This window comes from Mya arenaria, chromosome 6, assembly GCF_026914265.1.
Source record: "Mya arenaria isolate MELC-2E11 chromosome 6, ASM2691426v1".
NCBI lineage: Eukaryota > Metazoa > Mollusca > Bivalvia > Myida > Myidae > Mya > Mya arenaria.
In genome coordinates this window covers 50232958-50259988 of record NC_069127.1, presented here as the reverse complement: position 1 = coordinate 50259988, position 27031 = coordinate 50232958, and the positions used below count along the sequence as shown (strand labels likewise).

Sequence of the window (27031 nt, the reverse complement as noted above, 5' to 3'; positions counted from 1 at the left end):
AGATTCAGGGAATGCTGGGTAAATCACTTTGGAGTACGCCATTTTGGACAAAATTTCTATGATTCCCGCCCGTTTTTGCGGTTTTAATAGGATTCTAAGGCATCCCTAGACTATTTATCGCCGTGCATGTGTTGCGTAGTTGACCCTGGTGTAATAAAATCCAAACTTATTTGTGTCAGCAATCTTGCAAGACGTCATGACGTGAATATTTATGAACTTCAATTTGGAATGATCGAAACGATTTGAAAAAATATTTTCAAGGTTATTACGTCTTTATTTTCTTCCTTTATTGTGCCTACGCTATTGGTTAATATAAAGCTAATGTTGTGCATGTCTTAGTGTGGTATCGAATTAATGTGGTAAATGTCATTTTTGTATGTTTTGACACTCAACTTACCCCACCCCCTTATTTAATGACAATGGCTTTGGCTATCAATAAGCTGCGTTTGATGGTTAATTTTTGTCATTTCAAGCGTTGTTTGGATTATTAGTATCAACTTTGTTGATGCAGATGCAACTTTCACCCTTCATGTTGTCTCCATATGTTTTCAAGATTTTGATAACTACCCTACCTCCGGTAGCTAGTGTCAGAGTATCTGTTTTTGGAATAGATGGTCACAGATTTAATCTTCAATGGTGTGATATGGTATAACCAAAGGTGTTTGTAAATTGTACATGTTGTTTGGTTTGAGGGTTGTTGGAAATTTGTACTCTGACAAAATATCATCTCATGTACCAATGCTAGCACATCAAAGAATCCTGGGCGCTTATTCCATAAAGAACTAGGTATGGCGACTCACTATATTTTGCTGGGTTTTTCACCTCGCTGTAGCTGTGACAAATGTTTTTTGCCTTGCATAGGGTTTCACACAATTGAATGATAGATACGCCCCACTGACACAGCTTCAATATAAAAATACAAAAATTTGGCCAATTTTTCATCTGTCATGTGTTTAATAGGGTATTGTTTTTCTGTTTATGCATGATGTCAGCAGGTGCTCGAAAATGGTTGCCTTAGGAATGCTATTAAACTGAACACATTTGTTTGCAATTGCGAGTCGAGAGGTTATCATTGTTTATGTCACCGAATCGGAAAAACTCACTTTAAGACCCCCTGCATGTCAATAAGGGCATGCATGGTTAATATGACATTTACGGTTTAAGTATGAACCCTGAAATTTCTTCTGATTGTTTTCAACAAATAATAAAAATGGTTATTGGAAAAAGTTCTTGCAAGATACCATTTGATTTTACACAATTCAAAGAAATTATATAAGCCTAAAGAGTTAACAACATGTTGTTTTGTGAGTTGTCTGTTTTAATCCATTATAAAACATTGACTTACACAGACAAAACACTTTACATGTTAATAATGTATCATGTATGTTACACTTGAGATGATAAAATGTGATCTTTGTTTTGCAGCTGAAATAAACCATCCATAGCAAGATGTTTTGGAAGTTCAATTTGATGACCACGTCGCACATTGACACCTTGCTGGACAAGGAAGTAAGTTGAGATCATGTGACATCTTTGTTTCTATATCCTGGCAGTTATGTTTGTGTTTCTACTTCATTATAACCCTTTGTGAATTAAAAAAATATTGGAATTAAAGGTAAAGTGATGAATGTCTTTTAAATATCTACAAGTCATTGTTGTTGTAATCAATGAGTATGCATTTTGCCTAATTCTGGTTATGTGAATTGTAAATCCATTATTTCCATTTGGCTAACGACAGATTCCATTTAAAACTTGTGAAAATGTCATCGTTTATGAAATCGGGGACATTACATCAAACGAGAACCCTTTCAATAAATAAGACGAAGAAATCTTGTGATATTTTACTAAAAAACATTGCATTTTCAGGGTGTGACGCTGCATGAGTTAATGGATGAAGATGATATTCTACAAGAATGCAAAGCGCAGAACCGAAAACTCATCAGTTTGTAAGTATCCTCCTATGCTTGCCCCAAAAAATGTTTCAATAATTTCAACAATGAGTTGAAGCTTTCATAGGTTTACAAGATTTGTTTGTCATGTAATCTGAATATGATGTATTTTTTTGTTTTTGATTTAACTCACAACAACTAGTAAAGAACAGATATGTTTAAATGCAATCTTAGGCTCTTAAAATGCTGTCAAATCATGGATCCCTGGCATTAAGTTCAGGGATTTTGTCTTGGCCTGAGATGAATGAAGTTGTGTTATTTGTTTCAGTCTGGTGGTGCAGGAGAATATGTCCGAGCTGGTGAGGCTGATTACCGAGGAGCCAGGTGATGATACAGAGGAAAAACTAAGATACAAGTAAGTGTTCTCTTCTATTTCATAAGAATTGCTCTATCTTCATTGCTTGTCTTGTTTAAAATTTAACCTGACCAGATGGAGTCAAGCTTCAAATTGTGTCATGCTAATTACTTATTGTCACAATCTTTATACAGGTATCCAAACACAGCATGCGAGCTACTGACGTCTGACGTGCAAATGATCAATGATGCTCTTGCAGATGAGGATGAGGTTCACATCAAAAAGCTTTATGCCTTTCTCGACACAGAGAAGACACTGAATCCTCTCCTAGCAAGCTTCTTCAGCAAGGTTATGGGGCTGCTGATCGCCAGAAAGAGTGAAATGGTGAGTTGACAATGAAAAATTTGGGCTCAGAGCAGGACAGTAACTTTCATACGATTATGGAAAAACTTACCGCTATTTTGATAAGGCCTAGAAAAGCTTAACTTCTGGTTTGTGTAACTCAGTCCTACCTACGAAATAGGTGCCTACCCTAATGTTTTTATTAACCAACTGTAAACAAAATTTAAAAAAGAAATGTAAGTGTACATTTTAATATGTTGTTTAAAACCTTTAAAGCGTTATACTGAAGATTACTTAAATGCCATTCCCCAATGATGACAATAACATTCTTACATATGACCTTATAAAAACAGTATATCTACGCTACCTGTTTCTAGAAGAGATGTAGCCCTTACCATACAATTTGTTTATATTTGGCCTGAGAATGGAAGTATGTGAAATATAAACATATCCTGCATGTTTTAAAAAACAACAATAATTTGTGTGAAAAATGGACAAGTTATGATAACTGAAGTAATGAATTGTCAGGATTTGCTTAATTATGACAGGGTCAGTTGATAATGTTCTGCTCACTGTTTAAATGGTTGACTGATTCCAGAAGTTGTAAACAAGATCCAATTATAAACTTTTTTTGTTTGCACTTCAGTATGCAGAATGTATGCATTTAGGTACATACAAAATTAGATGGAAAAGAACTAGTTTGTAACATTGTCTAAATAAAACATATTTTCAGACCTTGAAGTTCCTACAAGAGAGAGAGGACTTTGTCGGTGTAATGCTGCGTCATATCGGAACGTCGGCCATTATGGACCTACTTTTGAGGTTGCTGACATGTATTGAATCCCCAGAAGTGAAAAAAGCCATGATCGATGTGAGTTCAGTGGTTAGGGACTCTAATGATTAAAATGTTTTGGATATTTTTATAACTTCTTTATGTCTACATCTACCGGTATTTTTCTGGTACTTTATTGTTGGAAGGGGTAGCTAAAAAAATTTGATATAACCTAGGCTGTTTTACTTGAATAGGTTCAAGACATTGAATTGGTTTTTATTTGGAACGTGTTAGTGACGAGACTTTGGTCCGTTTGTACGTTTTACAACATTGTAAACTGGATGGTCGTTAACTTTCAAATCTTTAATTCTCTGAAAGTTTCATGGACACACACATGATCTGCGGTACTTTTCAATATTGTGAATACTGGTTCAGCTCTGCTTGTTTCACTTAAATTCAACAGCACATCATAGAATACTTCACCTTTAAACGTTAATAATGATATCGTTAACTTTTATCAAGTTCTGAACTATCCACCCATTGTGTATATTTTGAAGAGCAATGAAACACTTAAGCTGCTTTCAACAGTTCAAGGAATAATGGACTGGAATTGATTTTTACTGACCTTTATAAATTAAGTAACATTTTTTTAATGACTGCATTTTATAAAACACTTAACATTTCCAGTTTATTTGAATGAGTCAAGAAAGCCTTCGAACAGAAGATAGTTTTCTATCCCCATTCTTTTTAACATGATACTGTTATGAGCTTATTAATTGGGGATGTTTTTGAACATGCTTTTAAGTTTAATACTGTAAACTGTAAACAGATCTTGATTGGCCTTTTCATGCATATTTTTGTGTTTTTTTCTTGCTTAAATGAATCTGGAATATGCTATCAGCTATCAAAAGATATTGAAATGCATGATATGGGTTTCTCATAAGGCAAATTAAAGCTATAGCTATGGATAAGCATTCTTCTTTGGAAATAAAGGCTTCGGAAAGAGATGCCCCCACAGTTTACGGTGTGAATGATATTTGCATTTTTCTGTATCAGTGGCTGAACAAAGAAAAGATTGTACAGAGGCTGGTCACCTGTATCACACCGTCATATGATGAAGACGTAAGTATTGATTGATTGATTGAATTGCATGCATTTTTTGCATATATATATTTATATATGTTTTTACGTTAAGAAAGTCTGTGTTATGGAATTGACTATGTTCAGATTTTGTATATTTCAAAAATTCTGAAAGAAGACAATTGATTAAATAATATTTCCACATCTAGCAAATCATGTGTGGCGCTGAACGCAAAAATTGATTCAGCACATTGTTCTATGAGACCGCTTTGCCGTAATACAAAATTATATTTGAAAGATGTAGAATTTTTTTCACAGGACTTGTGTAGACTGATTTTGTACATATTCTCTTGCAACGTTGTTGTTTTTTTCCAGATTCACAGCAATGCGGCCCAGAGTCTTACAGATATCATCCGTCTTGGTAGAGAGCAGATTGTGCAGTTGCAGGATCACGCTGAACTGCTCAACACAGTAGAACAGTATGTACTTGTTACAAATATGGCTAAAATTAGGAGAAAGTGGTACATGAAGAAGAACCGTCTTCAGCATGCTTTCTAAGTTTTTGAACAAATGTACATAAACAAATTAGCTTTAATGATCAACGATTTATTCATTCAATGATTGTGGAGTGGCATGATGTTGTGCAAGAGTGTGGTCTTGTGATGTTGGCGAAACAGAAGAACCCGGAGAAACTCACTTGTCTGGTTTGTTGACCACCATCCAATCTCAACATGTGCCCAAGCAGGGAATCGAAACCCAGGTCGCCTTAGTGAGAAGCAAGTGCTCTATTCACTTTGTTGACTGGACAACTAATATATATCCAAATGTCAACTTGCTGCAAAAACTCTATAATATTTTCATATGTAATTATTCAGTTCTTGCAACAGTTTGAGGAATTAAGCGTTTTGTACTCCTTTGTTTCTGGAGCGGTAACATATTTGAATTCCTAAGATTTCCGACCATTTGAATTCATGAGAATGAATGCATACACATGATGTCTTAATCAGGATTTGAAAAGGGCAGGGCGATGCAGAAGAGGGACAGGGTGTTAAGGGAGAAATATCAAAGGCCACTGCACAATGAATCGGGCTGAAAAGAATTTGAACATTATGACCATGTTAAAATATTGTAGTAATATAAGGTTTCAACTGCCAAGTATGTTTGTATATATTTATACTCGTATTATAAGTTAAAATCAAAACCAAAGAAATAATTGAAAGTCTTAAAGATTTAATTTGATGACCACAGAAGGGTGTCGCTGCTAGTCTACACATTAATTATGGGTTTAAGGCAAAAAAGGTACCAGGCTTCATTAAACTATAGAAAACTTTGGTACCTTCTGAGATTATCACCCATCAATTTAATCCAGTGATGTTTGTTTTACTCTTGTTGTGTGCAGTGGTCGAAATTAACACAAGCCCTGTACTGGTAAAATGGCTTCCGGGCTTGCTCAAATTCTGAATTTTTTATAGTAGGGCTTGTTCAAAAATTTGATGCCAATTAATAATATACAACTGAGGCTTGTTCATCCAAAAGTCTAATTTAAATGACTGTTGTGTGTACAGGAAGAAGGTCCTGACACAAACATGTGATTATGTATCTGTGTATTACAGGGAGGAGAATGTTTGTCAGTTGTTGGAGAACATGTTAACAGGAGAGAAAAATGAGTCTGTGATTGTAAATGGCCTCTCTGTCATACAAACACTACTGGAGTTCAAGAAACAGAGGTAAGACACAATATGGTATGGTTGGTGTAATATCATGTTTCAAGTATAAAATTCCATCTGCTTAACAAGTGAGCTAAATAATATACTTGAATGGTCATGCTAGGGTTTTAGCCATGTTTTATTATGGACTGGGTGCTGCAGAAGAGGGACGGTGAAAAGGGCACTATGTATTGGTGGGCTGTGAAGAGCTTGAACATTGGTCATTTGACTGAAAATGTTAGGGATTGTGTTTAATTCGAGTTATATTAGGTTTCAATTACATAAATGTCCAGTTATGTATTTGACAGTCTTAAGCATTTAGTTTTATTACGCCAGAAGGGTGCCCATGCTGGTCTCCATGAAGGCAGAAGGGTGCTACCTAAAAGGACAGGGTGCAGCACCTTTCCTATAGCTCTTTAGTAATAACCCAAAATGGTGTTAAAATACAGGGATGCCAATTTTTCTCTTTTCACCTGATTTCTTCTTTTTTGGCCACAAATCTTTAAAAATTATAAAATTGTTGCCATAAGTCTGATCTGAACAAAAAAAAAAGATTTTATTGTCTACAGTGTGATGGGAATTATCTTATTTCATACTGGTTTTCTCTTTTTATACAAATTTGTGTGGGTGTCCCTGTAAAATATTGTTTAGTTTGTGAAATGGGGATGATCACATTGTGTGAAGGTTCATACAATTTTGATATAGAACAGTTATATGTGACTATCTCTTATGATACAGGCTTTTCTAGAAATGTCAAGTATTCATAGTTAAATATACAATATTTATCATCTCTGACTGTTGAAATTATTATTTCATAATTTACATCAAACTGTTATCTTGAATACTAAAGCTTACCTCATTTATAACCTTAGATGATTGCACATACATAATAATCGGTCAAGACTACTTAAAACCTATTTTTATACAGTGATTATGAGAATCTGATTTAGCTCCTGGTTTGATATCTGAAATATGGAGAGGTACTCGATGAGGATTGGTTATAAATTTAAACAGATAATACTTAAACATTCTTTAATAGATTACATCGTGAACTGATCTTAGTGTTTGGGTGAATGTCTCTATTTTAGATAGACGCATGCACAAAGCTGAATTACCCACTTTATTAAACCAATTTATGGAAAAATGGAACTTGGGTGGTTGCTAGTTTTTAGCTCGACTATTCGAAGAATATGGAGAGCTATACTACTCAACCAAGCGTCGGCGTTGGCGTCACACCATGGTTAAGTTATTGCATGCAAGCACACATAGTTTAATATCTCAGCAACTGCTTGAGGTATTGCACTGAGACTTGATACAATGGTACTCAACCATCCAACCTACTTGATTAACCAAATTAGAAAACTCTAGTTTGCATTAATGCAAATAATTGCCCTTTATTATTCGACTTAGAAATTCTGGTTAAGGTTTTGCGTGCAAGCACACATAGGTTAATATCTCAGCAACTACTTGAGGTATTGCATTGAGACTTGCTACATTGTACTCAACCATCCAACCTACTTAATTTACCAAGTAAGATAACTCTAGTTTGCATTTAATGCAAATAATTGCCCTTTATTATTCGACTTAGAAATTCTGATTAAGGTTTTGCATGCAAGTACACTAAGGTTAATATCTCAGCAACTACTTGAGGTATTGCATTGAGACTTCATGCAATGGTACTCGACCATCCAACCTACTTAATTAATCAAGTAAGATAACTCTACTTTGCGTTTAATGCAAATAATAGGCCTTTATAATTTGCTTTGAAATTTTTGTTAAGGTTTTGTGTGTAAGCACACATAGGTTTATATCTCAGCAACTACTTGAGGTATTGCATTGAGACTTGTTACAATGGTACTCAACAATCCAACCTACTTAATTAATCAAGTTAGATAAGGCCTAAACAAAAAAAAGGTTTGTTTCTGGTTACCCGACCTACTCGATTTATTTGCCACCGACTCAAAATATTTTATTGCAAAAAAAATCACTTGCCAAAAAAATACGGTATCCGGAAAAAAATTAGATAACTGTATTTTGCAAATGATGGCCCTTTATTATTAAACTTAAAAATTCTGGTTAAAATTTTCCATGTAACCACATTTATGTTAATATCTCAGCACATCATGTATTGCATTGAAATCTTATCTAACAGTGATCCATGCATGTTTCGCCAAAACTTTTCAATCCTTACATTGAAAAGCGGCGGAATAGTCGAGCGTGCTGTCTCTGTGACTATTGATTATAGCAGAATTCTTTCGGCTATCCCATTTTCAGAGACTGTATAAACACTAACATTATGTGCTGTTTAAAATCTTTGTACAAAAGATTAATTTAACACCATTCTCCAATGATGACATAATTGTTCTTACATAAAGCTGACCTGTTATAGAAAAGGATGTAACTCTAACAAAACCATTTACATTAGTAAATATGTTAGAAAAGGTATCAGATGTACATTGAGTGATTCAGTTCTTTTTTCAGCCCCGATGATTCCGCAGAACAGATGACCACGATGGACCCTGAGCAAATGTTTACCGGCATCCACAATGTCCTTACTGCGATATGTCCTCGCCTTAAAGACTTCCATGCCATTCTGTTGGAGCCACCAAAGGTAGGGGTTGGCACTCCTGGGACCACCTTAAATTTAATTATCATAACAGTTTCGCAAATGACATTAAAGACGGTACTTTTGCCCTACACACAAAACCAAATTTGTGAACAAATACAGTCAGTGAACCTTGTTGGCTCAGAGATCCCAGGGACCGGCGAAAATACCTTGAGCCTCCTGAAGTGGGAATGCTTACCTTCAGGAGAAATAAGTCGGTCCTTTACATCAAGTTCAAGTCAAAGAGGAATTTGAGCCAAGCAAGTTTGAGTCAACGGTGTTCGACTGTAATGACACAATCTTTACGACCATTTATGTGGACCCAGTTGTGTTGCACTTTATGTACAGTCAGGTGTTTCAGTGCCATAATCCTTTATTATAGTAGCTTGAGCTGTATGAATGTGATGTTCACCTTGAAAATTATATGTTTATAAGATTGGGAAAAACAAACATTTTCTCTAGTATAATGAATTTGAACGTCACTATGGAATGTAGTTTATTATTTTAGCTAGAATGCATTAATTTTGAGCACAGAAATATTTTTACAATATATGACTTGTTTTTCAAAGAAATATGAATGTTCTTATTTCAGCAAAGGTTCAGTTTTATGCCGACGACAGTGGGTACATTAGACCCCCCTCTAGGAAACACACGACTACAAACAAGCCGGCTGATAGCTTCACTTCTCCTTACAAATACACACTCCATTAACGCAGAACTCACTCGCCTAGGGACCATTAGTGTTTTATTAGTGAGTACTTGTGTTGCAAATTTGACTAAGAAATGTAGTTTTAGTTTTGCCAAATTGATAACAAAATGGATATATAATGAACTGTGAATAAAAGCTTTCAGTGAGAAATTTCTTAATTCTTCATTCTATGAAACTCAGTTCTCTTACCTTCGAAAGACAAATTAATGGAAAGATATACTAATTGTATTTTCACAAATATCTGTCAGAATAAATATCAAACAGTTAACAAATAGTTAACAAGTAGATTCTCATCATACTGTACACGCAACTATAAAGTATTTTTTATGTCTTTATTCCAAGTTTTGTTCTGAGAATTGGAAGGTATTACGGTACATTTGAATAAATTTGAAAGAAAATATTCCATTTGAATAGATTGCTTAGAAAATATTCCATTTAAATTAAATTGCATAGAAAGTTTTCCATTTTAAATCAACTTCATATCTTAATATGCTTTGTTTTCTATTCCAGGATTTATATTTTAAGTATATCTGGAATAATTTCTTACACTCGCACGTGACGCAGTGTATATACACAATACTCTGTAACAGTCCTATAGATGTAGAGGGCTCCAAAGAGCATCCACTTTTAAATCAAGTAAGTTTCTGAAGCTATTTGATTAATTAAACTTTCTTTTTTTATGGTTTGCAGAACACAGTATGCCCACTTTCCTAGTGAAACACTATGTAGCTGTGACGTATTTTGTTCTTATCTTAGTAGTAACTTTATTCTTTTAAAAAAAATCATGAATGTTTAAGAACTTTTCAGGCCTTTAAGTATGTTAGAATGTTGAATCTTGTGCGTACCTTTAATTGGAAAAGGTTCAAAGCTGATGATTTTTTTTTATATTAAATTTTACTTCTCATTTGACTGGTCATCAGAAGAGTTCTAAACTGCAAAATGTCTTCTTTTAAAATATGGTAATAATATACATATTGATATATGTTTTTATATGATAATTACTGTATGATTTTTTTTTCAGTTATTCACAGAAGGCAAAATAATGGAGCGGATTTTAGACGAGTGGAACACAAATGAGGAAGAACAGTATGTTAAATTCCTAATAGGTGTTTATGGTGTGAGGTATCAAGTTAATAATGGTAATTCCCATGGCACAGTTCATATTGGTATATAAGATAATGGATATCAATACCATACCTTAATAATGAAAAGAAAGCCTATTGCAATTAATTTTTAGAATTTTCCTACAGAACTGAGATTTTAATGTTTAAAAGTTTAATTTTATCATATTGTATCGACTGCCTGTGGACTTCTATCATTCAGAAATGGTGTTCTGTTTTATTGATGTCAAGATAATGTCGGACATTCACCTATGTTAACTTTCAGGGGAAAAGAGAGAGGTAGACGGAAAGGCTTTATGGGACATTTAACACGTATGGCCAATGATATAGTTAATGCTCAGGAAAAAGGCGAAAATACGGAGACTGTCAAAGCTTTAGTTAGTGGTAAGTTGTCCTCTACATGGTGGTCAAAGCTTTTTAGTTAGTGGTAAGTTGCCGACCTGGAACAATTTTCTCTATTTTGTCACGAACACTGCAGGTCAAGACTAAATCATTGCGCTACATAGACAACTGCTGTCATAAAAAGGTTAATTCCTCACAAATAAAATTGATGATGAAGAAAGCTTAAAAAAGATACAGTGGTCAAAATTAATACAAGCTTGCAAGCCCTGCACTGGTAAAATGTCTTCGGGGCTTGCTCATATTCTGAATTTTATTTAGCAGGTTTTTTTTTTAAATTGGATGCCAAGCAATAGTATAAGAATTCGAGCTTGTTCATCTTAAGTCTTATTTCAATGACTGGAGATGGCCAATAATATTCTGAATCTGGCGCTTATTTTATCATTTAGACTTGACCAACGACATCTTGAAATTATCTGTTTGTGACTGTTTCAATATACAAAGCTATTACGTTTGATTATTATGAATCATTTAGGGCAACAAAATTTTGTATTAAAACATAATCACAAAAAGGTTATATATGCAGGATTACAATTTGTATCATCATAATAAAAGGACATGTGATATTTCAGAATTACCAGATGCGATAAAAGAGCGGTGGGAGGCGTTTTTAACTGGCTTGTTAACAGATACCAACAAAAAGAACACTGTTGAGCTGGTGCAAGGTCATAATCTAGCCTCGTCTAGCGAGGACGATGACGCAGACTTCAGCAACATTCCTTTCCCGCAGGATACCGCCATGCAACAGGTGATTACAAACTTCAGTTGGAAAGTTATAATTTGAATAAGAGATCTCAATAAGTTTTTTATGATCTCAATAAGTTTTATATGTATCAGTATGCTCAAAATAAAACATTTAAAAGGCCATTCAGAAAAGAACTTGTATATTTGTGTCACCAGACAGCAATGCAAACAGGGATTAATTTGTCCTGTGGCGGTCATGTCACTCTCGCTTCCGGTTGATGTCTTATGAATGAATTTCAGGCTTCAAACTTGGTATGCATGCTGGTCAGTGGATGACCCCTATTAATATTGGTGTATAAAGTAAAAGGTCATGGTGACCTTTACGAGAGAAATAATGGCCAGTCTAGGCAGGCAACACAGCTGATTAGCTGAATTATAGTTTTCTATGTTGATCAAAATTAATTATCTAACAGATAATCTTTCACAAATTTGACCAAGCCAAACTTTTACTAGTGGATATGATTTCGGCTGGTGCCTTATTTCTCCTCCAAAATGGTTTTAATTTAGTTCAACAGATAACTCTAAAAATTGGTTGAAATATTATTGTGTGCCTCATACTAATTTGTTTTCTGCTATTTCAGACTTATACTTTGCTTTCTAACCGAACACACTATATAGATATTAAGGTTTTAGTTGGTCACTACTGAAACTTGTTTTACTGATTCTGTTTGCCAGCTAAATGTTTAGTTTCTTCAACTGTAGATAAAAAAAGAGTGGAAATTAAACATTTGACTGGTTTGTTACTGTAACCAAGTTCTTGCACGGAGTATCAAAGCCATTGAGTTTAAACATCATAACCCTTTGCTATGCTGTGGTATTAAAAAGTCTAATAATCCTCAAAATTATGTGAGGAAAGAAAATTTTGGCAAAAGCAAAATTCTTACTTTTGGTTGTTGATATGACTTTGTGTGAAGTCTTGGAAAATAATGAATAGTTAATAAACATAATATCATGAACCATAAGATTTTTTATGTAATCTGTAATTTTTTACCCGTGCAAGAAGTATTATATTAATGAGAACATGTAGTTTTGCAGGAAACCATACATGACCACCAGCATGTACAGGATTTTTTCCCTGTTCAGTTGATCTCTCAGTATGAATGGCGATTTCCTATTTTCCGTTTCCTTGTATTGTAATTTCTTTGTCGGTCTGCAAAATTAGGCTTTCACATTTACTTTTTCATATGACTGAAAACATAATGCATTTGTAACTCGATCAAACTTACCTTCAATAACTTGGTGAAGTGGATTTACATTCTGAACTAATTTTGCAGACTGATTCATTTATCATTTTATTTTCAGTTAACTTTTGATTTTACATTGCATGCAACGTGTATTATGTCTGGTTTGATGTGATATCTTGACTTCATAAAAACTTAAAAAATGATAAAATTTTATCCAAAAAAAAATCACACTTAAATTTTCTTTGCCATGGAAACAATGCAACACCAGGCATATTCACGAAAAAAAGCTTTATGCATTTTGTTTTATCCCCTTGAAATTCCCAAATCAATGATTTGACAAATACGTAGCTAAATTGTATTTTAGATTTGTTAAATAATTTATTTTGGCTGTTATAATTCTCCTTAAAAATGAGATTGAGAATAAATCATTTTCTGAAAGATATTATTGACAATTAACAACACAAGATATCGGAAAAGTCATAATGAAACAGTGAGAATTGTTATATAAATTTGTCAAATTATTGATGATGTCACAGATAATTGATGATGTCATAATCTTTCCAAGCCTTTATTTTAAAACTGATTTTAAATTTTGCATGAATTCTGTCTGTACGCATTCATTTAGTTGCACGCATATTTTAAATCAGCCAGAAATCAATTGCTCATTTAGAACTAGAACATTTGTTTTAAACAGTAAACAAAAGATTGATTTCTGGCTGAACATTGTGTGAAATCAGTCAAAATGTCATTTATATGTCTGTCCGATGACTAGATTTAGGTAAATAAATGGGGGGTAAATACAAAATGAAAATAATGCTTGCCCTTTAGTGAAACGAAAAAATAATGGCTGAATAAATTTATTTACCACAAAACACCCAAGTTATTCTATGAACGTTAAATAAAGACAAATATGGAATAAAACTTTTTTCTGAGAACACTAAAAAATGACTGCTTACACACACCGCTACCCCACCGTTTAGTTATGCATTTTCCAGTTATTTATTTCACCCTTTGTTTTTGTATGTGTGGTTGGGATTTTTGTTTGAGTGTTTGTATGGCGTGTGTTTTACGTTTCCGCTACATGCTGGTGACCATGATTATTGCCTGATCTATTCATCAGGCCTTCTCTGATTATCAGCTGCAACAAATGACGTCCAACTTTATTGACCAGTTCGGCTTCAATGAGGAGGAGTTCGGTGAACACGAGGAAAAGACCGAGTAAGTTATCCATTTTGTCATTTAAAAACTATTATAATGTTAAAAAAAAAGTTGCTGATGGCTGCGGCCTACAATTTTTTTAAATTGTGGCCATAACCCAAAAGCTGTAAGATATTTGAATGAAATGTAGTTCATCTTTCTCTAGAGACTATAAGCATCCATAGCATTTTGTCCATGCTTGTTTAAGGTTGAGAATTAATGGATTAGATTATTGAGAATTGCACTAATTTTTTTTACTTCTGAAGAAAGCTATACTAACTTATGCTTAGACACTTATGTAAGCACAATGTTGAGCGAGATTGTGGTCTGTGGATTGTGGGGAAAACCAGAGTATCCATAGACAACCCACTTGTCCGGCTTGATCCTCAACACAATCTCTTTCGTGCAATAAAACTGTTTCTGTGTTTGTTTTTTTCAGTTCCCCATTCACAGATAGAATATCCAGTATAGACTTCAGCAATGTTAGTGAAGACTTGGTAAGAACATGTACCAACAGATACATTATCTTTTGCCTGTATGGAATGTTTACTATTTGTGTATGAAAATATTTGATCAGTACACCGTCAGTGACCTCTGAAGGATATGTTTGATGTTCCTATTTACACTCATAACTTGAAAAATCTCTCAGGGATAATCAAACTTGTTTGTGGCTAATTCATAGATGAGTGACATCATACTATCCCGTCTAAAGTTTCAGCTCGTGTTTGGATTAAAAAGTTTTCATCACCAGCTTCATGTAAAAAAAGAGAGAGAAGAAATTAGTTTATGATTGGTCAAAATTTTAAACAATTAATGAGATCCATTGTCTTGAATTTGAATAATGCAAAAGTTCATGAATTGACATTCACTCAATAAGACAATTAAGCATTTTCCAATGCCACCTTCAATTATATCCATTTTAGAATCGTCCCAGTGCCACACGGTTTGAACAGTATTGCAATGAGCGGCTTCAACAGTTTGACAATGACAGCGACGAGGATATCTGGGAAGAAAAGGAGATCACGTTTTCTCCAAACACACAACAACAGTCCCGTTCCGAGTAAGTTCAGAAATGACGTAATTTATGGATTATTTTATTAAATTTACTCAATGAAATTGACAGATAAGTTTTATCGTTGGTCATTATGGTAACTGGGTGTGCATAAGCATGAACTGAACAAGATGGGTACTAAAAATACTTTATTTTAGAATTATTGTTAATAAGGGATTAACATGTACAACTGTTGTTTAAGATGTTTTGTTAATTCTCATATATCATTACTTGTACAGTCATTGCTTGTACCGTAAACAATGAACTCTGCCTTCTGTAAAAAATAAGTAAAGATAATTTATTGCCTGGTTAATGCTCTGCAAACTGAACTGGATATGAGAATTATTGCATGACGAATATGAAGAAAACACCTCCAATACAGTACAACTTCTTTTATGTATACTTATTTGGTCTGATGGTGTTCTATTTTCAGACGGTTACCTGTAACTCGAGGGAGTAGTAACGATAGTGATAACAGCACAGATAGTGAGGAAGAGTTGGACTCTCCCAAACGTATTACAGAACAGACCAACCCCGCGGAGAAAATGGATGTCGACTCGCATGAAGGTGTGGCACAGTCTGATTGTTATCAGGCGTAACATTTAGTCTTTTTAGCTCTACTGGCCAAAGGCCAGAAGAGCTTATGCGATGGTAATGTGTACGTAGTATGTGCATCCGTGCGTTCGTGCGTCTGTAAACAATTGCTTGTGAACACGATACAGTCTTCATTTTTGATTGTATCTCGATGAAACTTGTACAGTATCTAGATATCCATTAGAGCTCGGTTCCTTTCGAAAACCAGCATGAGCGAATTCTATTTTTAGCCAAGTTTACATGTACATGTAAATTCAAGTCTAGAGTTAAGGGAGACAATTTGCAAGACAAGGATTTTGAGAGACAATTTGCTTTTTGCTTCTGCAGTTGATTATGTGAATAACTCTGCCTTGTTCTTGTTGAAAGCCCAAAGGCCATTTTTTAGCTTTAAGTTCTGTAGTTTGCGCATTCATCTTAACAAAATTGGTTGTGAATGTTTAAGTTATGCACCTGGTGTCATTACTGGCCACACCCAGGGTTCACAGGTTTGGTAAACATAAATCTGGAAAGGTTTGAAAATCTTTTTGTGTGTTTGTGCATCCATTTCAGCACAACTGATTGTGAATATTTGTTCAAATTGATCAATGTTGTTCTAGGATGCCTTTGACTTTGACCTTTTGACCAACTTTTTTTAACTTTTATAACTACAGAAATTTTTACTATGAGTACAGTTTTGAAAGCATTTTTTTTTTGTCGGATGACTTTTACTTTGCACATAATTAAAATAGCTCATGCAGCTAATCTGCTTACAATACTTTCTGGGCTCAGATGTTGAACGTGCTACGTTTTCAGGTAGCCCAAACACAAAACATAATCTATATGTCGGTTGCCTTTTACCCATACATACATGCTCTGGATTGATATGACCACAAAAGCCATGCCAGTAGAGCATAGGCCCTTTTTGGGCCTCTTGTTTATAGGTATTATTGTTAAGGTGTAAGGTTCCAGTATAAAAGTGTTTTTTTACCTTAAAAACTGATTTGTTAGAGATAAAGTTCATTTATTAACTCACTAAAAGGCAGTGCTTAAATTCATAGAAAACTTCCATTTTAATCTTTCTGAATGTTTCATTATATTTTTACAGACAACAGATAACTGATTAAAAATCTCTTTATCATCATTCAGAAATAATGTTTGAACCCATACTTATACTTTGTAGCAGGCTGGGCAAACTTTGAACAACAAACGTCACCAAGTGGTGCTAGCGGTGGCGAAACTGGTCAAGTTGCCATGGATACATCTCCATGGGATTCCAACTCCGGTGAAACCAAACCAGCGTCCACTGATAACTGGGCAGATTTTGGTGCCGCCAATTCTTCGGAAAGCAATAAGACTAATTGGACCGAGTTAACAGGGAAAGTGCCAGAGGAGAAATCTAAAGAGACATGGGCAGATTTCACAAATTTTGATAGTATTGAAAAAAGGTATGTACGTGATAAGGATGATGATGATGCTGGTGATTATTGATGATATGAATGTGCATTTGGATTGAATATATTCTTATGTTAAACAATGGCGGTCAAAGTCCAATTTAGTATCAATTGGTATTTGATGAAAAAAATCAACAGTTGCATATTCAAGATACTCAATTAATTTTAGATCAATAACAAAGGCTATATAACTATTTACTAACACCAGGTGTTGTCACCAACACCAGTTTTCGACTGTTTTTGCCATAGTGACCTGCAAAAATCAATGAATACAATGCCGTTCTTTGCTTCAGGGTTGAGAGTGAACCTCGTAGTAGCTCGCCCGTCGCCATGGACACAACAGAACCAAGCTCAAGAACAAACGCCTATTGTAAATATATAAAACTACCTTGTGTTTATCTTCAGTATGTTCAGGGGGCCATTTCATCAAGATTGTTGGATTGATAACTTACCGAGGAGTGATTTTTAACAGTAGTATGACACTGTTGAAATCTCTTCATGGTATGAAATCGTTCCTAGGATTATCCATGAAATGCCCCCCTGTATTTTAAATAAAATTCTTTGATTTTTGAAGTAAAATTTGATTATTTCCATTATAATGAATGGACATGGTGAAAATTGTAGTGTTCAGTATCAAATATTTTTGTATCGGCTAATAAATTTGTTTCCATGTAAAGAAGAACACTTATATATTATTAAATGAGAGTCACAGTAAGGCTTTAAATTTAGATGGAAATATGGTGTTGTTAGTTAAGTAAATTTGGATAATAATTAATTATTACTGTGTGTATTCATAAACTTGTGTTAGTAATAGGTTCTGCTGCTTGACCCAAAATATTGATATATAAAAATAATTTTAAACACTTGCCCAAATTATTGATATTAAATATATAAAAATAATTTTAAACACTTGAGTCCAAATAATTTCAATAATGAGGGTCGAGTGTGGTTACTGCTTTATACCATGTTGTCATGTTGACTGTTAAATAAGTGAGGTGGATATATTGAAATATTGTTATTATTATCCACACTGTATAACTAGTAACCATTCAGGGGCCATTATTACAAACCGTCTCAAGGCCAGATCATGACTCACAAAAGCACCTCTATAAGATTACTAAGAATCATCTTTATTCCATTGGTTTTACAAAAATAAACATGAACCATTGTAAATTTCCAATAAGTTACAAAATTCAGGAAATTTATAATCGAAAATAAAAGAGATAAGTAAAAATGAAATAAAAGGTTTGCAGTTTTGCCGCTTGAGTCTGAACTCATGTTTGAAACTGTTAGTAAGCGTAGCATCTGATATGAAAATAGGTACAATACAACAGTAATACAGTGTAATCTTGTAGTAGATTTTAAGCATTGATAACAATTATATTCTTTACCCCTTCAGTGGCAAGTGAAAACAAAGTGGAATCAGACTTGAAACTTGAAAGTGTAGATACAAGTATAGACAATGACATTGGCACGGATGTTGATAAACTCGTGGAAAAATCCAGCCCCGAAATAGACTCTAGTGTAAAAACCGAGCAATCAAGTGTGTCCGGGTCCGCATTGGAATCCGCGGAGCCAGATTCGACAACTGGCGAAAGGGTAGAATCCGGTGAAAGTGTGTCCCAGTCAGGAGTGGAGTCAACAACAAGTGATACAGATAGGTAGGTTATTGTTGGATTTGTATTAGAAATGATGAAACTCAATTGTGACAAGTTGATTATGAAAGAATAACACGTAAATTCTCTTTGCAGTATAGTATAAAATATGTTCAGATTTGTGCTTTATTGTTGCACTGGAGTAAAATTTAAATATATTTATATATATATATATATATATATATATATATATATATATATATATACGCTAGATATATTTTGAGTCTTGACCAGGGGCTGTATTCTTAAAGCTTTTTAGTGAAAAGTTTTAGCTGAGTGAGTTTGTTCAAATTTTTAACAATTAATACATTAAATAAGCTTGCTTTTTCATCAAAATAATGCATATGCCCTTATTTTATTGAACTTTTTCTTGCTTACTCCCATATATTGGGTGTAAAAACTTAATATGTTTTCTTTAAATTTAGCTTAAAAAAGAAATGTTTTTTGAAAGTCTTGTCTTAATTGCTTCATGAATATGGCCCTAGAAATTTAATCTTGCTTATTTAATGTGCCAGCTAGACAGTTTTGTCTAATTAATGTTTGCCTGAAATACCTTACATTTGCCTGACGCAATTATTTTGTTTATTGGTTTTGTACCATGCTGTGGATATGCTCCAATCTTAATATGAACTATTTAAATTGTATCTTTCAGCAGTCAACAAGCGACTGTATCAGAGAGTCCCCCAGAGCTTCCAGATAGCCCTCCCCCAGATAACACTTCAGCCTCACTCCCATCCCCCAGTCCAGGCGTCACTACACCTGCCTCTCCCAGGGTCAGCCCAGCCACCACTTCCCCTCAGCTGTCCCCTCGTGATGTGCAGACCCCGCCCACTTCCTGCCAGTCTACCAACAGTGTGGACACGCCCACTAGTCCAAGAGACACGCCCCCTAAGTCTGGGGACACACCCCCAGACGCTCAGGCCCAGGGTGACAGGTAAGGATTGATTTGTTGTTATTTTTTACAACTATCTTGAATTGTTGATAATGGTTTGATGTGATTATGGAGTGAAATCTTTATTTCATTATCACGTTATAGTTTTTGGTAGCACATGAATGCATTATTGTGACATGTTTGAATGGAACATGCAATTTTGAAACAAACTTATATGCATGTAATTATAGAAGGATGTAAGCATGATAGAAACTTAACAAAAATGTAAAATATCATAAATTATAACTATATATTCTGATTGGTAATTTGAAGCATTTGCTAATATGAACAATACTAATTTTTGTTAAAATGTCAAAGAAGTGCCTCCTTCATATGTTTATTCTTTATTCTATGAATGCCTGCTTGTTTTGACTTGATAAAATAACAAAACTTTTTAATAACTTAGGCTTCTGCTTTCTTAAAAATAACAACTTAAAAGTGAAGCTTTTTATACGCCCGAAGGGTCGTATTATGTTATGGCCTCCATCGTCTGTCCGTCCGTTTGCAATTCCGTGTCCAGGCCATAACTTGGTAACTAATAAAGCGATTTTCAAATAACTTTATACATATCATCACTACATTAAAAGGATGTGTCGCGCGCAATTTCCAGGTCCATACCTCAAAGACTAGAATCACCATGGGGGTGCGTTAGCAAATCCGTGTCCGGGCCACAACTTGGTCACTAATAAAGTCATTTTCAAATAACTTTATACAAAGCATCATTACATTAAAAGGATGTGTCGCGCGCAATTTCCAGGTCCATACCTCAAACACTAGAATCACCATGGGGGGGGGGGACGTTAGCGATTCCATGTCCAGGCCATAACTGGGTTACTACTAAAGCAATTTTCAAATAACTTTATACAAATCATCTCTACATTAAAAGGATTTGTCAAGCATGCTTTCCAGGTCCGTACCTCAAAGGCTAATTTCACTGGGGGGCGTTAGCAATTCCGTTAGCAATTCCGTGTCCAGGCCACAACTTTGTGTTACTACTAATAAAGGAATTTTTAGAAAACATGTCCTAGCCACAACTTTGTAACCTTTAAAGCAATTTTTAGATAACTTTATACAAATTATTGCTACATTAAAGGATGTGTTGTGAGCACTTTCCAAGTCCTGCTACTTTTAAACTTAGTAAGCAGTATACTAGCATAACCTAAATGTTTATTAAAGACCTCAAGCCGAATCTTCTTCGGGCGTATAATGCTCCGTTTCGCGGTGCTCTTGTTTTTAATGCACTGTAAAGTTGCCAGGATTTGAATGCTGCTTTTGATGATGTGTTTCAATACACAAAAATAGATAGATGGGTCACTATTAGTTGTGTGTATGCTATTTGCTGTGTATGTCTTGTCACCTAGTTTGGGCACACATCGCTTTGATTTGTTTAAAGGTGTAAAGCTGAAGGTTTGCCCGATGATGATGATGATGATGATGATGTCGATGATCTAAGTTCTAACTTTAAGTGAGTCTACAAACACCGGCTTTTGTGTGTGGTTTTACATGTATGTGTGGTTTTGTATGCTAAAGAAGCCTCCAGGATGAATAAGTACAATTGTATATTCTGATCTTGCAATATGCTTTTCGTACAACTATTCTGAAATGTAAGAAAAAAGTATATTTGAAGAAATGAAATGCAGTACAATAAGGCCCCTTTGGGTTTGGGTTTCCCGTCCCTTCCTAGGAAATAGGCGCTGACCCTACTGTTTTTAGAGTCTGGTGGTAAAATAAATAAAGTTTGTGTTTTGATATAAAGTTTAAAACCTATAAAGCTGTATACAGAAAATAACTTTAACACCATTTCCCAATGACAATAATGTTTTTACTTTATAATAAAAACAATGAGATTAGAACAATAGCCTATCCTTCCTGTTTTTGAAAAGGTTGTTACTCAAACCAAACCAATTTATTATTGCTTAATAAAGTATTTGAATCTCTTAAAAGAAAAAAAAATAATATACCGCAAATCAGTCAATTGAAAATAAATTCCGAGATCTAGCCTGACTTATATTAGTAACACTTGTATATCGGATATAAACTTTGCTTTCATCAAGGAAATAAATACTTGCAATTGGCAACTCTGTATTGCTTTTGTTGCTTTATATATTGTAAAAATGTACAGTTTCATTATAAAATATATGTTATATCTCTCACAATATGTACTGTAGTTTCGATGCCTTTTATCACAGGACAGTATTTTTAAAGGCTTCAAATCATATCAAAGCTTGTGCATACTTATTGTGGATGGTTGTTCTTAGTTTGTTAACAGTCACGTTGTATTGTTATTCATATTTTTACGATCTTGTTTAATGGTGTAAACTTGACTTCTGTGTTGTAACTTGCCTAATAAACCTTTGAGGGTATATGCAGATTTTCTTCTAAAGATGACTTAATTAATTGGTACAGTTTAGTTCTCAATTTTCAGAACTTAACAAAGATTTAAGTAGTTTTTCCGTAAAATTGGTTGCAAAATTTTAAAGTTGTATAATTTTCAATGGTAAATATTATAATCTTTGTTAGAGAAGCGTTTGGTTTCTTGTTTAGAGCCAAAAAGTACAGTATACTTTATAAGAGTGCATTTGCTTCAATTCCAAGTTGTAAATTTGCTATAGCTAGTACTACAGAGAGACGTTTTTCTGGCTCTATTCTTCTTTAGCGTTGTGAATGTTGTAACAATCTGTGTTTTTTTCCACAGCATTTTCTATGTCTAGTCACTTTTAGTATCTAATATCACTTAACACCAGTTCAATAACTGTAACTATATGAAATAGAACATGGTGTGATCTTATTCCTTTTCATAGATTACAGGTATACACTAACCAGGTGAATTGTAGAGAATAACATGTATACCTCAGTCTGTACCAGGATGTGGGACTTACATAGATGAAGCAATACTGTTTCGTCTTTTAACTTGCTAAAATATGTCTATTATTTGTAGCATAATATTTTGTTTTCAATATCTTATTAAGTACAGTATGTGATGGTATATATTGAATAATATTGTCCACAAATTTGCTGTGCCTTGCCAGAATGGTGTTTTGTATTGTCATCAATATCGGCCAAAATATTTTAAAGGCTTTTAAATATGTTTTTGTTATAAAGTGTTTGATTTTTCATGTATCCAATCATATAATAGTGATGTTTTTGTTTCCATAGAAATTGAAGAAACTAGATTGTTAACTGACTGGGTATATCTAATGGTATATTTGAAATCCCCATTTCAGCTTCTTATCAAAGACGGGACTGATGAAGCCTGGGAGTAATTGTACGCCACTAGCGGGGGACATTCAGGGAAACGGACCAACGAAAGAGCTGCCTGACAGCACAACTGATAAACTCGAGGAAATCAGGTTTGTATTGCAAATGTTTAGGTGATATGACATCAGATGGATTTTAATAGAAATGGTAAAGGTATTGTTGTCTTTAAGTTTGCATATGGAAAAACAACAGGAATTACTTGCACTATAGTCCGTTATTTCATAAAGCGAATGTTTACTTTATGCACTTCTTGTATCTCATGTCAGATGATAAATCTGAAATGTAATGTGTTCACTTCTTTTAATCTATATTCTTATTTGAATGTGAGAGTCATGGGTTTGAAATCCTTCAGGGGTTTTTGGCCTCTCAAAAAGGATACCAGGACTGGTTTTTACTTGGAAACAGACATAAATTGATTCATATCAGCTTTAGCCATCTTTAAATCAAGCGTAAATAAGTTAAAACTAATCCATTTTTTCCATGAATTTCAGGTCACAAGCCAAAGAAGCTTTGGAATCGTACGATTCAGCTACTACTGTCCCTTCAACTGGTGCCAATGTCCAGAATGGGCCGGTGTGATATTGACCTCCCGCACTCATGTATGTGCTAATTTCCCCGTATCAGTCCATCTGTGATTATAAGGCAGCTCTTCGTATATGATGTCTGTCGATAAAACGTACGCATCCGTAAGCCGCAGGTGTGTTAATTGCAGAAGAAAAAGGGTTTACCATCACTACTAGACTTGTCTACCTTATGCGGAATTGCGATTTTAGAAATTGAGTCTGATTGATGGTTATACATTGCAATTAATAATAGATTAAGTGTGGTGTTAAACATTTGCATTTCAATACAACAGGCCTGAAATAAGCCTTTTGGGATTGCTACACCCACAGGTGGGGTAGGGATAAAATAGTTTTAACAATGCTTAAAAATTGTTCACACATTGTGTTAAAAGCTTAGGAACTGTTTTCACGCTATGTATAAGTCAAATCAAATTTTAACAAGTCAAGTCCTTTGTAAATGGCTTTATGACTATGACAAATTTGTTATTTGGTTTTAAATGTTGAATGTCTTTAAATTAAACATACTAAGAATGAATTGAAATAGTTCATGAAGTTAGTTCTGATCTCTTTCATCTTTTTATGAGGCTAAGCCTAAATAAATCACTTTTCTGAAACATTTGGTGCTTGACACTATAAACTTGGTGTGATTTTAGTTTTTATCCCTTTTTGAACAATGCAAATTGAATAAACCTGCTTCATAGTCGTGTTTGACATTTTAATATTACCTCTACTAGTTATAGTTATGCTTCTTTCATAATGTAGAGTTTATCCTCAGACTAATAGTCATAATATAGTGGTGAAGTTTTGCACAGACTTCGTAAAGATATCGATGTTGAAATAACTGCAAAAAGAAAAATATATGCATTTGATAATTTAAATGTATCTAGCAGAACTGACTTTAAAGCTCAGAATTCACTTGAATTCTATGCAAATTAAGGTATTTTTTTTATTAAAAATGCTATGTATTTATTGTAAAAATGTCTGAAATTCAAAATTTAACAACAAAAATTCATGACTTACAAATCATTAAATACCATGTGATACTGTTCATTGTGTTGATGTGTTCGTATTGAATTAACCCGATGTTTTTTTTTAAATGGTCATTTGAGGGCCAGTTTTGTTGAATAATAATTGCTCCCACTTGGTAAATGGGGGCACATGTTTTAAGATACTCATTTTAACAGTATGACAATTAGAGCTTGCCTTGGTTAAATTATATATATTAAAAAAAGTATTTATTTTATATCATTTTTCATCTGTATTCACATCTGAAATAAGCGTAACCTTAATTTGTGATTAAAATGGATTTTTGATGAATCTGTTTTTACAGTATATGTTGTCAAAAATTTAAAATAACAACTGTGATCTTTGTATGATTGTCTAAGTAAGCAACTATGTTAATGGAACTAATAATTGTGTTGCGTATCATTTAAATTCATATTTGTTTGCACAGAAAAATAATTGTTGTGTTTGCAAATAAGTCGTGGAGAAATGGATTGCATTGGAAGTTGGCCTATCAATGATATTTGTATATCAACATCATTAGAAAAAATATCAAGATCAAGGTTACTTTGAATTCTCTACAACGGGCAAATTATTGGCTTTAGAAATTAAAAGGACCTGTAATTTGTTTGTTGATTTTGGGATTGAAACTTGAGTCTTTATTTATGATTCGTTTTTATTGAAGTAATGCCATAAAAATTAAATCCAACATCTTTTACCATGGTTGTGAATGGACGAGTAGTTCAGACCGGGTCAGAATATGAGTTTTGAAAATAAAAAAGGATTGCATAAATCAACTTTAACATAAATATTGATTTTCTAATAAGCCTAAATAAGGTAAATTGACCCATAAAAGACTGCTTCCTGTATTCGTGAAAAAGGGCCATGCCTCCTGTATTCATGAAATAAAGGGGCCATGCTTCCTGTATTTGTGGAAAAGGGCCATGCCTCCTGTATTTGTGGAAAAGGCCATGCCTCCTGTATTCATGAAATAAAGGGGCCATGCTTCCTGTATTTATGGAAAAGGGCCATGCCTCCTGTATTCATGAAATAAAGGGGTCATGCTTCCTGTATTTGTGAAAAAGGGCCCAAGCTTTCTGTATTTGTGAAATAAAGGGGACATGATTCCTGTACTAATGAAAAAGGGGCCATGCTTCCTGTATTGGTGAAAAAAGGGCCATACTTCATTTATTCATGAAATAAAAGGGCCATTCCTCCTGTATACATGTAATAAAGGGGCCATGCTTCCTGTATACATGAAATAAAGGGGCCATGCTTCCTAAATACATGAAATAAAGGGGTCATGCTTCCTGTATAGTATACATGTAATAAAGGGGCCATGCTTCCTGTATTCATGAAATAAATGGGCCATGCTTCCTGTATACATGAAATTAAGGGGCCATCTTATTATGGAGGTAGAGAAAAAGATTGTTAGATCAAGAAATGTTTTAAACAAGAAGGCAATTGCTTTCAGTGTAGAAAGTAGGACTGCTCGAGGTGATGTCACTTTGTCTTGACCAAAGTTTTTAGCTAGGTTGAACTTCAGCCATTGTTTAGCACAAAGGGGGACTATGCATGATACATGTCAGGTGTTGTTTTATTCTTTTAGAACATGGTTGGTCTTTCGTACCTTTTAAAGCATACAGCAATCCTTTGTTCTATTTTATTTCATTTTTTGAAATGCAAGATACCAGTTAAATTCCAACTATTGACATAGTAATTCTATGTTATGTAATTACTATGGCAATGTACCAGTATGTGCTAACTAGGCATAAATATAATTCTTTCATTTCGGATGATAATCATATATCATATCCTAATAGTATCTCATTTTTAACATTTTTGAAATTAAACCTTGTTGAAACTTTTGTAAATGTTCTTGTTATCCATTGTTTGTTGATGTTATGATGAATAATATATTGTATAGATTTTGCTTGAAATGTGTTTTAAAACTTATGTTCCATTGTTTGACTTTTATAATGTAAAAAGTTGTAAGAATGTATGGAAGGACATGTACATGAAATGTGTCATGGTATAAAATTAAAAGCAAACCTGTTGTATTTATTACTAAACACTGTAAATATGTAGTATGTTCATGTGAAAATCAAATTGAAAATGTATTATAAGAGTGTTATATTTTGTCTCATCAATAGATTTCCACATAATTAATTAATCTACCTGTATCATGAACAGAATATTAAATGATGAAGAATTACTAGCAGTCTTATTATGCTTTTCAAATCAGGATGGTTTTAGTTGCTATTCATTTAAGCTTGATTGTGAGGAAAGCTAATGTTTTAAGGCCTGTCACTAACTACCAATGTACCTCGCTGGTACTAAACCGGAGTACACAATAAAAAACGGGAGAAAATCAGTGGAGCTCTGTGAGAAAGGACTTGGAAACTCACAATTGGCTGAAGCTTGTAGAGCCGATGTGCTAACCA

The 27031-nt window shown here is 34.0% G+C and overlaps 1 protein-coding gene across 6 annotated transcripts; it reads left to right on the top strand.

Annotated features, from left to right (window-relative positions):
* Positions 1-6: 6 nt before the first annotated feature.
* LOC128238379 (serine/threonine-protein phosphatase 6 regulatory subunit 3-like) lies at positions 7-26802 on the top strand. 6 transcript variants are annotated; one of them, XM_052954245.1, is made up of 26 exons: positions 7-261; positions 1426-1509; positions 1867-1946; positions 2218-2304; positions 2439-2628; positions 3320-3457; positions 4415-4480; positions 4814-4917; positions 6052-6165; positions 8626-8755; positions 9342-9500; positions 9969-10094; positions 10480-10544; positions 10845-10963; positions 11551-11726; positions 14027-14124; positions 14543-14600; positions 15027-15163; positions 15588-15721; positions 16908-17172; positions 17472-17548; positions 18578-18839; positions 19486-19767; positions 21158-21229; positions 22989-23114; positions 23514-26802. In XM_052954245.1, exons 2-26 carry the CDS (start codon positions 1450-1452, stop codon positions 23599-23601), a joined length of 3213 nt encoding a protein of 1070 aa, XP_052810205.1. In that variant the 5' UTR covers positions 7-261; positions 1426-1449; the 3' UTR covers positions 23602-26802. The 6 variants fall into 6 exon arrangements, with proteins under 6 accessions (XP_052810205.1, XP_052810206.1, XP_052810204.1 ...); XM_052954246.1 differs by having other exon boundaries at positions 8614-8755; positions 14045-14124; XM_052954244.1 differs by having other exon boundaries at positions 8614-8755; positions 16911-17172.
* The last annotated feature ends 229 nt before the right edge of the window (positions 26803-27031 follow it).

Coding starts and splice junctions, on each gene's coding strand:
- LOC128238379 (XM_052954242.1), top strand. CDS start 1,450: ATGTTTTGGAAGTTCAATTTGATGACCACGTCGCACATTGACACCTTG. Junction 2,305..2,438: donor GAGGAAAAACTAAGATACAA/GTAAGTGTTCTC, acceptor ATCTTTATACAG/GTATCCAAACACAGCATGCG. Junction 8,756..9,341: donor TTCTGTTGGAGCCACCAAAG/GTAGGGGTTGGC, acceptor TTCTTATTTCAG/CAAAGGTTCAGTTTTATGCC.